General features: G+C 32.0%; 1 protein-coding gene across 1 annotated transcript in view; it reads right to left on the bottom strand.

Moving 5' to 3' along the window:
• Positions 1 to 674: 674 nt before the first annotated feature.
• LOC115989472 overlaps positions 675 to 16,496 on the bottom strand; it is a 59,128-nt gene continuing 43,306 nt past the window's right edge. The window contains exons 5-6 of the mRNA XM_031113157.1: positions 13,120 to 13,646; positions 675 to 1,491 (exon numbers count right to left, since the gene is read on the bottom strand). Of these exons, the coding sequence (XP_030969017.1) occupies positions 829 to 1,491; positions 13,120 to 13,646 (1,190 nt within the window). The 3' untranslated portion in view covers positions 675 to 828. The remainder of the gene's footprint in view (positions 1,492 to 13,119; positions 13,647 to 16,496) is intronic.

Raw genomic sequence — 16,496 nt, 5'->3', positions numbered from 1 at the left:
ATTTCACTATAATTAATTTTTGTTTTGGTTTTTTACAAATATCAATATTCGAATCTATATTTAGCACCCACAAGATATTTGAATAATATTCATGAAAAATAAAATCTATAACGTAGCATGTTATAAATATCAACAGCATATTTCTTCGCAAGATTGCTATAATCTAGTAATATTAAATCTACATCATGAAAAAGAATCCTCACCTCAACATGATCTTGCAACTTTGGTTGAACTAGTTATTATTTTTTTTTTAACAATTGTTTATATCCTTTTTCTACCTTAGGACTCCTTTAATATTAAATTTTTACAACTATCCACTCATGTTTAAGGAGATCCTATTTAGATCAAAGAGGCTATTAGTGTATTAAAATGTAACTCTAAATAAAGGTTTTAAAAAAAAAATCTCAAGTAGTTTATATGCTCTTCTAGTGCATAACACAATTCAAAAGTTGCTGAAAATGTCATTATAAGACAATTGATAAGTTAGAAGAGAATTATGTTTTTATTTTACTTGATACATAATTTATATGGTCTAGACTAAAGTGATTATCAATTTATTATTTCTTAATAAAATTATTCTAAAATTTTATAGTCGAAACAATGCATATGGGAATGATACTAGTTATTAATATAATTAGCTTCCTAAAAATGTTTTTTCGGTCCCGTCACTGGCTAGAAAGAAGTTCCTTTATTACTCATAAAAGCACGCACAGGGATGAGAAATATCTAATTTCTCATTGCCTTATTACATAAAAATAAATCATGGCAATACAGTAATATAGATAAGATTTTTGACATGTAGTTCATGATGGGAAAAGGAAGAGGAGGTTAAGCCCATTTTCGCTTAATGGTTGTCAGCAAGTAACGAGGAGTGAATTTCTGGGGAGGTACCGTCTTCAATATTTTCTTGGTAAGGGCTCGCAAAGTACTGGTGAATGCTATGTACAATGGGAATTGCATAAGCGCAAACACAGAGAGAGGAAGGAACGCGGCAATGCAAATCATAGTCTTAGTCCAAGATGTCTTCTTAAAATGAATAATGAGGAAAATATTAGTCGCGAAACTAAGCATGGCTGTTGTGATAGAGAGGAAGAGCAACGCGAACCCTAATCTCAGCGTCCGCGGAAGTGATATACGGAAATTTTCATACTCAAATGGAGAAGAGAGGATGGAGAGGAACATGACAACGGAAGTCAAAGAGCTCGCAAGGGAGAGAACGTCCATGATAGTGAAGAACAGGAAGAATGGAGAGTGAAGGAAAACTGGATGGCCTGTGTTGTCGTTACCCCCTGGGACAGTGAAGGCAGCCGCGAAAACTACAGTGGCAACGAGGACCGCGACTGCAGAGCATGGTTGAGAGGTCTCCTTTATCCACTTTTGCGCGTTCTCGAGAAGTTTAGAGTGTGTCTCTTTGAATAACTCTTCTGCTGTCATTTGATTAGTTCTGTCGCGGTGCATGACATAATGGTCAGGAATTATTTTCTGCGCACGCTACATTCATGAAATAAACCAATCACATGGTCAGAACGATCTTCATTCATATTTTTAAGGTTAAGGTTTCGTTTGGATACAATTTAATTTGATGAAAATTAAAATCTAAAACTGAAAATATTATAGTAAAATAATTTTTAAATATGTGAATAGTACCGTGAGACTATTTTTAATATTTTTTTTGAATAAAGTAATTGTGGGTCCCATGAACAGTGTGTGAACAATAACTTTTTCCCCTAAAACGTGTGTAGCAAAAAAAAAAAAAAAAAAAAAAAAAAAAAAAAAAAAAGAAAAAAAGAAAAACGCAAACGCAGAAACGCCGAAACCAAACACTCACTAAATTTCACTTTTGGAGGTTTTTTTTTTTTTTGATAATTAAGCTTAAAACCTTTCATTTTTATTACTTTTTTTTTTTTTCGTCAAAGATAGAAATATATTAAAAGAAGAAAAGTGAAACAGTATACAGAAAGAGACTTGGCTGAGGATCTGTAATACAAAAAGCCATGCAAAACCATGCATCGTGGCCTACCACTCCTACGAAACCAAACAAAAAACAATAGAAGAAAGTATAAACTAAACAAGCCACTAAGAGGGTCCACGGCAAGTTCCTTATAATCAGCCAAGGGTCTTAACAAGAAAAACTTAATTACTTAATTTTGAGTGCGCTTTCAAAATAGTTATTTCGTTCACTACCATGAGTGATCTTGCTAATGGTGCTAAATAGTTACCCGAGGCATGCCTAGTCATGTAACACCTTACCCAACCATATCCACATGTCAAATGCTGTCACATCATAAAACAAAGAATTTTTCTAAGAATACAATAAAATTTCACAACAAATTGAGGTTTCAATCCACATAAATCAAAATAAAATAAAACAAAATAAAAAGAAGATTATATCAGGACTTATCACAACTTAAAACAAAGGTGCTGTGAAAAAAATTTGTGAGTTTCTGTTGTGCATTTAGACTTTCTCTAAAACAAAATTAGGGTTTTAAAAATTAAATAAAAAATTTCCCCACTTTTTTCTCTGCAATTCTCAAGCGTCTTTATCACCATCTCATCCTCAAAAGCTGGGAGGACTAGAAATCTAATGACATGCATGCATAATTAAGCTCGTCCTCTCTCCCATAGATTTACCCATCTAAGCCCATTCGCTAGAATTTGCAGCCCGAGTCATTCCAAGCCACTTTAAATCGAGATCCAAATAACAAGTTTGTTCGAGCTTAAGTTAAAGCACACAAGACCGTAGGAGTCGGGGGCCAAAGCTCCTTGTGACACAACTCATTAGCTTATTTAGGGACGGGCCAGACTTTAGACCTAGGGGGCCGGAGGGGAAACATACGCTATAATTTTTTTTTGACTTGTTATTAAATAAGACTATCTTATAAAAATTAATGTTTCTAATTGTTCATTTTGTTATTTATTTAATTAAATTTCAGATGTTTCATCAATTTCAAACCTTATAGCTCTATTGATTGATAATTAAAAAGAATATGTAAACAAAAAGAAGATAAGAAAAGCCCATATATATATATATATATATATAGAGAGAGAGAGAGAGAGAGAGAGAGAGAGAGAGAGAGAGAGAGAGAGAGAGAGAGAGAGAGAGAGAGAATTCCTTAGGCTACTAAAAAAAAACCTTACAAACTCACGTATTAGAGCATGTGATTAGGTCCACTTCAACACATAATAAACAAATGATGCATCTATTTATCATATTTATCACTAAAATTTGTAGCTCACTCTAAATATATATTGAAGACAAAACTTAGATATAAATTTTTTTTTTTTTCAATTTTTTTTGGTTGGGTTCTATGGGCCAATTTGTAAGTTTTTAAGGAGAGGTGGGTCAAGAGTAATTATATTGGACCTAAATATTAAAAGATTCAGAACATATATACTACTATGATTTAAAAAGAAAAAGAAAAAGAAAAAATTGGATTGCCACCCCTAGTAAATGAACAGCTCCGTCCCTGAGCTTAATTATTTCTTCCCAAAACTTTATATGCCAAGCCACTAGTATTACTAACGGATATTTGGTAGTCTTTTGAATTTATTGTTTATGTACAGACTAGTAGTGGTAGAATGTAAAAGAAAGTAAGAGCCCATTTTGCGGAAACACTATACCTAGCTTCCCTCTCATCTCTTTGAAAAAGGTCCAAACTAGAAGTAGTCCAATTGCTTCAGGACACATTTCCAGGTCGTAAAGGAAAATAAGAAAAAGGCAATCACTCTCTCAAAGTAAACTCTAACTTGCCCAAAATCTTGTTGAATTTAATTTGCTGAGTTTTGTGGAAAGAAATGAGGTGTTTGGAGAGGGAAATGGATAAGAATGGAGAAGAAGAAAATGAAAAAAGAAAATAGAGAAATGGTTAATTGTGTTTTATTGTATTATCTTTATTTTTATTTTTTTTAAAAGTAAAAAAGCTGATTTGTTGGCGTAGTTGACATTTTTAATGGAAGTTAGAGTAATAGATTTTGGGAGAACGACCAATTTGAAAAAGGACTCATACTTAGGGATCTCATATTAAAAATTTTAAATTTAAAGGACTAAAATGAATACAACCCAACATAAAGAGACAAAAGTGAATTTAGTTTTTTTTTTTTTCAATAATTAATAAGAAGTTGAATAAAGAAATTTCACATTGAAAACTATTGATTTTTTCTTTAGTAAAAAGCAAGTGTTTTCTGGTTATTTGTTATGACGGGAATGTTGGACAATTTTCATAAAGTTCCACAAATTCGGTTCAGAAAAAAAAAAAATTTGGGGGAAGAATAAGAAAGGTTTAATTAATAAGCAACAAGAACAGGATATGCTAGAATTAAAGGGTGAAAGCAAAGAATAATCTCATAATATTATAAAATCATGCCACCTAAAGTGAATTAACTCGGTAGAAGAAAAACCCTTTCCTTCCAAATGTTTAGTCGGATCGAGAGCAATCATGTGGAAGAGCGAGATATGGAGCTAGAAGTCGAGAGATTTTTAAGCTTGGTCAAATGAAAAATGATAGACAAAGGCTACTAATAAGAATCTCCTCTCTCTCTCTCTCTCTTTTAAATTTTTTTTTTTTAATCAGAGAGGTAGTTAACAAGCCAAAGCCCATTGGCAATAGCAATAAAAAGGCTAAAATACCAGCCCAAAAACGATTATAACCCAGCCCACAACAGTTGGGAAAAAAGAAAGAGGAAAAAAAAAAAACAACACAAAAAATTTTACAACACTTTTCATATCAGTTGAACTGCCAAATTTTTATTAGTTCTTATCTATTGTCACTATTAATATTATTTTTTTACTTATCACAAACAATCTACTACATCAATCAGTAGGGCTGTACATGGTGCGGTGCGGCCGGTTTTGGGGGGCTTTTTTGCACCGCACCTACAGGGGTGGTTTTCCCCCATCCTTGACCGGACCTCACCTGTGGAGGGTTGGAAACCGGTCTACATAAGGTGCGGTGTAAGATACTGGTTTGGTGCGGTTAGTTCGGTTAATTTCTCATTTTTTCAGGTACCAAACACAATGCAATTAACAACCCCAAACCACATCATGCTCATTAAAAAAAAAAAACCCAAATATTCTATAAACAAAAAAACGAAAGAAAACTACAAACAACTAACTACAAACAAATTCACAATCTTTTCCCAAACCTAACCCATTTCCAATAAAAAATAAAAAATAAATAAACCCCAAAAAAAAAAACTAAACCAAACCCATAAAAGATCAAACAAACACCATTGAAAATAAATCACATAAACCAACCTGGTAGAAAAGCATTGCATTTGTATGGAGAAGCATCTGAACTCTGAAGTCAGAACATCACTAGAAATTGACGGAAGACGAGGCGAGAGAGAAAGTAGATGTGAAGATTTCGTTGCTGGGACTGGGAATCTGGGAGAGGGAGATTGACGAGAGAGTGAGGGAGAGAGAGAGGGGATGGGTAAATAATCATAGGTTTTAAAATTAAAACGTCGTCGTTAGTGGCTTACAATAGTTTTTTTTTTTTTTTTAATCGATTATAAAACGACGTCGTTTTGGAGCTGGTATTAAAATTTAATATCAGGTTCTAAAACAACGTCGTTTTAGTGCCAGATTATATATATATATATATATATATATATTAAAAAAAAAAAGAAAAAAGAAAAAAGAAGAAGAAGAAGAAGAAAACCTAAACTCACATAGCGCCGTTTTCTTAGTCTTCTTCTACCTTGCTTCTTTATCTTTCATGTTTGATTTCAATTTTCTTCTCTTTACAGTTTACACTGATACATATATTTTAAATCATAGCGTGTGTATATATATACTAGTACGGTGCGGTTTCTCGTCGAAGTGCAAAATAGCCACCGCTCGCCGCATCGGTCGTCTTCGGTTTGCCCATATCATTGCCGATCACTGCATCGGACACGTACGGTAAGGCTTGGAAGTGGTCGGATTGAATATCGTGGGACTCATTTTTAATATTTTTTTTGAATAAAGTAGTTATGAGTCCCGTCAATAATGTGCGAACAGAAACTTTTTCCCCTAAAACGTGTGCAACAAAAAAAAAAAAAAAAGGGGCAAACGCAGAAACGCCAGAACCAAACACTCACTAAATTTCACTTTTGAAGTTTTTTTTTTTTTTTTTTTTGACAATTAAGCTTAAAAGCTTTCATTTTAATTACTTATTTTTTTTTTTGGTCAAAGATAGAAATATATTAAAAGAAGAAAAGTGAAACAGAATACAGAAAGAGACTTGGCTTAGGATCTGTAATACAAAAAGCCATGCAAAACCATGCATCGTGGCCTACCACTCCTACGAAACCAAACAAAAAACAATAAAAGAAAGTATAAACTAAACAAGCCACTAAGAGGGTCCACAACTAGTTCCTTATAATCAGCCAAGGGTCTTAACAAGAAAAACTTAATTACTTAATTTTGAGTCCGCTTTCAAAATAGTTATTTCGTTCACTACCATGAGTGATCTTGCTAAAGGTGCTAAATAGTTACCCGAGGCATGCCTAGTCATGTAACACCTTACCCAACCATATCCACATGTCAAATGCTGTCACATCATAAAACAAAGAAATTTTCTAAGAATACAGCAAAATTTCCCAACAAATTGAGGTTTCAATCCACATAGATCAAAATAAAATAAAATAAAATAAAATAAAACAAAAAAAAGAAGAAGATTATATCAGGACTTATCACAACTTAAAACAAAGGTGCTGTGAAAAAAATTTGTGAGTTTCTGTTGTGCATTTAGACTTTCTCTAAAACAAAAAGAAGGTTTTAAAATTAAATAAAAAATTTCCCCACTTTTTTCTCTGCAATTCTCACGCGTCTTTATCACCATCTCATCCTCAAAAGCTGGGAGGACTAGAAATCTAATGACATGCGTGCATAATTAAGCTCGTTCTCTCTCCCATGGATTTACCCATCCAAGCCCATTCGCTAGAATTTGCAGCCCGAGTCATTCCAAGCCACTTTAAATCAAGTTCCAAATAACAAGTTTGCTCGAGCTTAAGTTAAAGCACACAAGACTGTAGGAGTTGGGGGCCAACGCTCCTTTTTTTTTTTTTAACTTGTTACTAAATCAGACTATGTTATAAAAATTAATGTTTCAAATAGTTCTTTTTGTTATTTATTGAATTAATTTTCAAATGTTCCATCAATTTCAAACCTTATAGCTTTATTGATTGATAATTAAAAAGAATATGTAAATAAAAAGAAGATAAGAAAAGCCCATATATATATATATATATATATATATATAGAAAAATTAGGCTACTAAAAAAACAAACTTACAAACTCATGTATTAAAGCATATGATGAGGTCCACTTCAACACATAATAAACAAATGTTAAGTACTTTTTTATGAATGATGATACATCAATTTATCATATTTATCTACTAAAATTTATAGCTCACTCTAAATATATATTGAAGACAAAACTTAGATACAATTTTTTTTTTGGGTTGGGTTCTATGGGCCAATTTGTAGATTTTTAGGGAGAGGTGGGCCAAGAGTAATTATCTTGGACCTTTTTTTTTGAGAATCAATTATCTTGGACCTAAATATTAAAAAATGCAGAATATATATACTATGATTTTTTTGTACATGAACAGCTCCGTCCCTGAGCTTGTTTCTTCCCAAATCTTTATATTACATGCCACTAGTATATATTACTAACGGATATCTGATAGTCTTTTGAATTTATTGTTTATGTACAGACTAGTAGGTATAAGAAGAGAGTAAGAGCCCATTTTGCGGAAACACTATACCCAGCTTCACTCTCATCTCTTTGAAAAAGGTCCAAACTAGAACTAGTCCAATTGCTTCAGTACACATGTCCAGTGCGTAAAGGAAAATAAGAAAAAGGCAATCACTCTCTCAAAGTAAACTCTAACTTGCCCAAAATCTTGTTGAATTTAATTTGCTGAGTTTTGAGGAAAGAAATGAGGTGGAAATTTGGAGAGGGAATTATAGATAAGAATGGAAAAGAAGAAAAAGAAAAAAGAAAATAGAGAAATGGTTAATTGTATTTTATTGTATTATCTTTATTTTTTGAGATAATTACACTTTACCTACCTGTGGTTTGTCTCTAATTTGATTTGCCTACCTATAATTTAAATTTTGACACTTTACCCACCTGTGATTCTCACCGTTACTGTGGCGTAACCCACCTCTCCCTCACCGTTACTCTAACACATTATGTAAAAAACAAAAGTCCAAACAGATCAAAACAATCTCACTCAAATCTTAAACATGAAGAACATGAAGAACGTACCCAAATTTTGAAACTTAAGTTGGCTCACTAAACTTAGAACATGAAGATTAACTAAAAACTAAACCCAGATTTTTCTGTTTTTCCTGTTCAAACTAATTGTACCCAAACTAAACCCACAATCATGTTCTGGGTTTAGTGAGTCTGAAGAAAAGTAGAAGAACATACCCAAAAACTAAACCCATGATAGAAAACCCAGTTGCCCAAACCCCATAAAAACATAAGAAGATAACAAATTTACAGCAATCAAACACAAAGCACAAATACCCATATGGTGAAACTCAACCAAAATCAAAACTTCACATTTATTTGACCCAAAACTCAACAAAAGAAACAACGTTTTCCACAACAAGCAATCAAATTTCAACGATTCAAACTCTACAGAGAATTCAAAGTAACCAAATGTCTTGCACCCCAAAAAAAAAAAAAAAACACTAAACAGAGAGAGAGAGAGAGAGAGAGAGAGAGAGAGAGAGTAAGTACAGATTCTAAGTAAGAAAAAGCGGTGCTGCAAACATCAAGGGTAGAAGCCCAGTCGAGGGATGCAACAATGGCACGGGCCACATTAGTGGCACTGTCCTCCATGCCTACTTGGTTCTTCTCTGAAAAGGGGTCCTACTTCTTTGTTTGTAAGGTTTTTTTCTTGTGGCTTCAAAAACACACAGTTGCACAGACTATAGTAGTTAACTATTTGTTTATGTGAGAGAGAGAGAGTGTGTGTGTGTGTGTTTGTAGAGGAAGAAAGAAAGCTTAATGTGGTGGGTTTATTTAAAATTTTAAATAAAGCCTCTTGAGGTTTTTATTCTACTTTTCTTTAGACTCGCTAAACCCAAAACATGATTGTGGGTTTAGTTTGAGTACAATTAGTTTGAAAATGAAAAACAGAAAAATCTAGGTTTAGTTTTTGGTTAATCTTCATGTTCTGGGTTTAGTGAGCCAACTCAAGTTTCAAAATTTGGGGATGTTCTTCATGTTTAAGATTTGAGTGAGAGTGTTTTGATCTATTTGGGCTTTTATTTTTTACATAATATGTGTTAGAGTAACGGTAAGGAAGAGGTGGGTTACGGCACAATAACGGTGAGAATCACAGGTGGATAAAGTGTCAAAATTTAAATCACGGGTAGGCAAATCAAATTAGAGACAAACCACAAGTGGATAAAGTGTAATTATCCAATTTTTTTTTAAGTAAAAAAGCTGATCTGTTGGCTTAGTTGACATTTTTAATGGAAGTTAGAGTAATAGATTTTGGTGGAATGACCAATTAGAAAAAGGACCAAACCTTAGGGATCTCAAATTAAAAATTTTAAATTTAAAGGATCAAAATGAATACAACCCAACATAAAGAGACAAAAGTAAAATTTTTAATTTTTTTTTCCAATAATTAATAAGAAGTTGAATAAAGAAATTTCACAATGAAAACTATTGATTTTTTCTTTAGTAAAAAGCAAGTGTTTTATGGTTATTTGTTATGACGGGAATGTTGGACAATTTTCATAAAGTTCCACAAATTCGGTTCAGAATTTTTTTTTTCTTTTTTTGAGGGAAGAATAAAAAAGGTTTAATTAATAAGCAATAAGAACAGGATATGCTAGAATTAAAGGGTGAAAGCAAAGAATAATCTCTTAATATTATAGAATCATGCCACCTAAAGTGAATTAACTCATTAGAAGAAAAACCCTTTCCTTTCAAATGTCTAGTCGGATCGAGAGCAATCACAAGGAAGAGCGAGATATGGACTTAGAAGTCGATAGATTGTTAAGCTTGGCCAAATAAAAAATGATAGACAAAGGCTACTAATAAGAATCTCTCTCTCTCCCCTTTTTAAATATATATATATATATATATATATATATTTTTATATCAGAAATGTAGTAAACAAGCCAAAGCCCATTGGCGAAAGCAATAAGAAGGCTAAAACAAAACCAGCCCAAAAACAATTATAATCCAGCCCACAACAGGTGGGAAAAAGGAAAGAGGAAAAAAAAAAAAAAAAAGCAACACAAAAAATTTCCTAATACTTTTCATAACAGTTGAGCTACCAAAATTTTATTGGTTCTTATCTATAGTCACCATTAATATTATTTTTTAACTTATCACAAACAATCTACTAAATCAACTAGGTGTGAAATTTTTTGCATCTATAAACTTTTTCAAGAAAAAATTGGGCAAAATATTTGAAATAGGCAAAATATTGTTAATGACAAAACACATTAAACTCTTGAGGTTGGAAGGGAACAATTTATAAATATTAGGAAAATATTTGGATTTATCTTTATTTTCTTTAATTTTTTTCTTCAAAAGAAAATCTAGATGTTGAATATTTGGATTCCACTTTATTTCTCCAAAATGAATCCGGATGTTGAACATCTCGATTCCAATTTTTGTGAATTCTTTTCACCCAAAGCAAATCAACATTTGAATTTCATTATTTGTTTTCCTATACAAATATGGATGTTGAAGATTTTGATTCACGTTTGAAGGAATTTTCTTTTTAATAAAAAAGCTGGATTTCAAATCAATAGATCTTGAAGATCCAGATTCCTCACGTCGATAGTTCGTTCCCTTCAAGCCTCTAAAACTTAATTTATTATACAATCAACAATATTTTGTCAACTATCCCTAAGATATAGAGCATATATGTATGACATAAATAAGATCCAAATATCCAGATTAGGCCTTATATCTAAGAGTAATATTATGTTCACAATATTTTTAAGCGAAAACATTATTTTGGTCCTACATTTTGGAGTTATAGTAAATTTGGTTCCTATATTTTTGTAGTAATCAATTTAGTTCTGGTTATTTTCAACTTGTAATAAATTTGGTCAATATCGTTAACTTATTAATGGAAAATGTCTACATGACAAATGGTGTAAACAGTTGACATACTTGACGTTGACGTGAAATTAGATTAGTAATAAAAATGCCCTATTAGCATTTGAATAAACAAAAATTAATTTATCAATTTTAATGAAATTAAAAAAGAAAAAAGAAATAAAAACCAAAAACTAAAAACATGTACCCAGACGATATTGAACATGAACCTAGATCTAGAAACACACATCTCCATAAACTAAACCCAAACCTTAACCACAACAAAAAAACCTAACTCACAATATCTCTATTCATTCCCTCACAACTTTCGTTCCATTCCATGAAACCCAAAACCATAGCCACAAAGCCAAAAGCAAAAACTCACAATATCTTCACTCACTTTCTCAACGCTACTGCAAAACTGTTCATCAACTTCAATCATTATCGAAAATTTCATAAACAAAAGAACTCAAAAAAAAAAAAAAATTCCTTCAATATTTTCTATCACTTTCCTTTTCGTGTTCCTAACCTTGTCCCTGGAATCATTTACATATTGAGAAAAAATTCTTTTGGAAAATTTTTGTTGGATTTTGTTTTTTCATCAATTTCGTGAGAAAATCTCAAAGGTTCTATGTATTTGAACTATTTTCGCTGAATTTCAAAGGGGTTTTGTGGATAATTGAGATTTGAATAGGTTCTGTATCTAGGTTCACGTTCAAAATCATTTGGGTTCATGTTTTTATTCTTTGGTTTTTAATTTAATTTAATTTTTTTAATTTCATTCCAATTGATAAATTAATTTTTGTTTATTCAAATGTTGATGGAGCATTTATTATTATTATTTTAATGCCACATCAGCATCAAGTATACCAATTGTTCACACCATTTGGCACTTTCTATTAGTGAGTTAACAGCAGAGACCAAATTGATTGTTACAAAAATGTAGAGACCAAATTAATTGTGACTCCAAAATGTAGGGTAGGGGACTCAAATGGTGTTTTTGCCATATTTTTACAACAAATTTTAAGTGTTAGGTTGTTATTGGTTGTTATGAATGAGCAAAAATTTAATTTATCTTGTGAATTCAAATTAAAACCAATAATAACTTATTACCTATAATTTCTTGTGAAAATATTGTAGACGTAGCACTTCTTAATATCTACCGATACCGAAGAAGATTATATCTAAATTCTAAAGATACTGAAGAATGTGAATAAGGCAAATGGAATCTTCAAGGAAAACAAGTAAACACACACCAACAACGAATAAAAAAAAGACTCCACAAACACCAAAAGCAATCAACCACTTCATCTAAGGAACATAAAAATATTTTTTGTTATAAGTTTTGAGCTATGGCAGTCTACTGTAGCTCGGTTGCCAAAACTTTTAGGAATAGCAACATTGTTGTAGTGTGTTTTTTTTTGTGGAATGAGTTGTTAAAATTTGTATTTTTAGCTTTTAAGAGCTTTATTGTGAATATGCTGTAACTATCAAGTGTTTGTATAGATAGTCATAAGGCCAACAAATTGGAAACTATTGGTGTGCATCCAATTCACCAATTTGATGAATCCAACCAACCCAACATCTTGGGTTAGCTTTTGTCATTTTATTTTAAACCTCAAGTTGGGTCAGATAAGGGTCGATTGTTTTTCCTGCCAATTTGACTCAATCAAACCCACTATAATATTAGTTTATTTTATTTTACTTTATTTAATTTTAACTTATTTTGGTATCTTGAAAATTAGTTTTAATGAATTTAAAAATTTAGAATATAATAAGGCATAATATGTAAAATTTAATAATTTATTTTAAAAAAAGATGTTTTAATAGTTAATGAAAATTTCTTTTTTATAAGACATGAAATATGTAAACACAAATGCAAAATCTACCAATCCAAGCCTACCCCTTTCTACACATATAAAAGTAACAGCTCGGGTCGGTTTAGGAATTTTCTAATTTTAATGTTTCCAACAAAGCTAAATTTACTACTACTGCTCCTTAAAATTATTATTATTATTTGGGGTGGAGCGGTGAATAGAGATGCTTACCTCGAACCATTTCAGCTCCTCCTGCAATTGGAAAACAGGAGCAGGTTGGGGTCCTCGATCATAGCTCTTCATGTCTGCAGCATGATGCAATATAGTGTAGCCTTTCTTATCAATCCGTGAAGCCAGCCTACGAGTCATTGTTTTCTTCTCCTTAATGCGCTGGAAGATTTCTTTTCTGCGGTGGTTTATGGCCACATGTAATATGTTTTCCTCGTCCCTACTGATGTGCTCAATTCCCTGAGGATTCACCCCAATCATGCAGTCAAATATTTCTACTATTCCTTTGCTAGCTGCGATAAGCAATGGGGTGTAAGATGTCTGATCGGTTTGTTGCTCTTGCTTCTCGATGGGGTTAGAACGACGTCCCTCATCCAAACCTGGTCTCCCCATGTCAATTGTAATGTTTTCTATTTTAGAATTGTGAAGCTGAATCCATGTAGTATCCTTCTCTGCTAGAGACTTGGTGAGTTTTAAAGCCGATGTATGCTTTACCTTCATCTGCCAGAGTTTACTGATAGTGGGACATGCTACACAAGATATATTATGCATGAGAGAGATCACTAAGTAACTTGTATTGTTGTAAAAACGGAAGCTTTGATACCAATGTTGAGAATAGCAGAAGTGTAAATATCTATTTATTGTGTATCCTAATAACAGTGGGTTTATACCAGATAGAAGTAGAAAACAAATTAAACAATCATACAGGGACATAAAGATTTATGTGGTTTGGCTTTTGGCCTATATCTATGGGCAGTGTCAAGGAGAAAGTTTCACTAATAAAATATTTATGTTTTACCATTAGGTCTTGCCGCACTACATGTCCTAAACAAATAAGGACTAATATCCTTAAGTCAGTTAAGGCTTAATGCCTATTCAATTGAAGTCCATTACGTGCCCAACAAAAATGTATAACTTGAGAAGGAATAAAACATCCAAGGCTATGATCCTGTGGCACAAATCAGTGCACCTCAAATTTAAGCCACCAATTATAACATATATAATGACTAATGCTCATTTGATAGTTAGAGGGAAGAGATTTGAATCATGATCCCTCTTGCCAACTTTTACAAATCTCTCTCTCTCTCTCTCTCCTACCTACATAGGGTAACAATTGATTTTTTTATTTATTGAATGTGGTAATTGAGTTTTAATCTTAATTTTCCAATTGAGTTTTAATATGCATTTGGATTGGCGTCCACGGTGTTGTGTTTGCATTTTCCTTTCTTTTTTTAAATTTTTTTATTGACGTATGCATTTCACGTGGAAGTGTCTGTCAGTGGGTCTTGTGCACTGTGCATGAGACCCACCACCTCTTTGACAATCCAAATTTTCACTGGAATGGCACTGTTCAGTGGGTCCCGTGTACTATTCACAGGACTCACAAACCTCTTTATTCAGCAACTTTTTCATTAAAAATGAGTTTCACGATACTATTCACACATTTAAAAATTATTTTTCTATAGTATTTTCAGTTTTCAGTAAAATAAGCGGTATCCAAATGAACCCTTAATCTATATTTTTCTTATAAAAGAGATCAAACAATGTTATTGAGTTACAAAATTTTAAACATTTGATAAATTTATACCACCTAATGTAAAATTGGACAAAAAAAGAAAAAAGAAAAAAGAGATAAGTTAGTAAATTCAATACATTTTAAACTTAAAGAAGTAATAATTTAAAACTTTTGAAATTGATTGATTAGAATCGAATTTATCCAAATTTACAATTTCTTATTTAATTATGGATGAAGTTTTTTTTTTTAACATTTGCCAAAAACAATTACTAATCATTGTAAAATTGTAATGCTTACTTCTCTTCCACAAATAGGAGAGGTCATGGGTTTAAGTTTAAGTATTTAACATGAAAGGAACAGATTTGGGTGATGGGAAGGTAATTACTGTTTAAATTTGATCTTTAGACGCCGCCGGGGGGGGGGGGGGTGAACAACTATCAAGATTCGCCAAGTTAATTGTCCATCACTCTATTTGTAGAAGGAAAAAAATTTATTGTTTATACACAATATATATATATATTTTTTAAAAAGAGAATAAATTATTACATAAAAAGTTTAAAACACATCCTTAAAAGACATTGATAAAAAAATAAAGATTTCTTTTTATGCTTTCAAGTAAATTTTGACAAATAAAGAAGATATTAATATATTGATTATAATTATGATGTAAAATCATCATATATATTGAAGGGAAAAAAAAAAAAAAAAAACCTATAATATAAGATATGAAAGGGGGAAGGCGAACAAGAGTTTTTGGCAGGATTAAGGGACAGCCTCCTTCAACATCATATAATATATATTTAGTGTAATGAGAATATATAACATTTATCTCTTAGAGCATTTCCATCTGATAATGCAAAAGAAAGTGCATTTTGCATCACCAAAGCCCATTTATTTATTTTACATCATAACTTTAACAATACACCATATTTCTCATTTAAAAAAAAAAAAAATTATCCCATTAAAATAAAATAAAATGATCTCTTTAACCCACAAACGGATTTGACGAGAGAGAGAGAGAGAGAGAGAGAGAGAGAGAGAGAGAGAGAGAGAGAGAGAGAGAGAGAGAGAGAGAGAGAGAGAGAGAGAGAGAGAGAGAGAGTGAATAAAATATATGATTTAATTTTTTCATGTTAGTTACATTATTATCTATTTCTATATCATATTGTAGCTATATCAATTGTTTCCTACTGTTAAGTACATATTTTTATGTAATTAGCATATTTTTTGACAAAATGCACTTTACTTGTATTTGGGTAAATCTAAGTCGGTTCAAGATGATTATTACAAGTGGTTAAATTAAAGACATGAAGATTACTCAAGAACTACTCAAGAAAAGTGCAATCTATAGGTCTCGATAGCTCCTCGATAGAAGCTTGATCTATCGAGATTCATTAAAACTCAACACATGTCTCGATTTATTGAGTGTACGGGATTCAGACTATAGCCAGTAATGTTTTTATTCTAAAAGGTTATTTGTTTATAGGTTTGTATAATCCTTATAGGACTAGGAAAGCCCAATGTTTGTGAGTTTGTATAATCTTTATTGGACTAGGAAAGCCTAAAGTTTGTGTAAACCTATTTGGAATAGGAAAGCCCATTAAGCTCCTATTTAAAGGAGGTGAAAAAAGAAAAACCTAACCCTAGAGAGCTTCATAAGGTTTTCTTTTTGAAACCCTAGCCTCCTCTTACAGAAGAAAGAGTTCTTGTTGCGTTTGTTGTACGCCTTTGGGTTCTATAACTAAGCTAAGTTTCTTGCACCAACATTGAAGATCTTATTGGTGTTTCTATGTGAAGTTGTTGCAAATCAACTACAACAATTAAAAGGTTGCTGTGGAGTTAGTTACGTACTTGGATTCGTGCA

Source organism: Quercus lobata, chromosome 5 (genome assembly GCF_001633185.2).
Source record: "Quercus lobata isolate SW786 chromosome 5, ValleyOak3.0 Primary Assembly, whole genome shotgun sequence".
In the NCBI taxonomy this organism is placed as follows: Eukaryota; Viridiplantae; Streptophyta; class Magnoliopsida; order Fagales; family Fagaceae; genus Quercus; species Quercus lobata.
The sequence above is the reverse complement of the archived record's forward strand: the minus strand, read 5'-3'. Positions and strand labels throughout refer to the sequence as shown.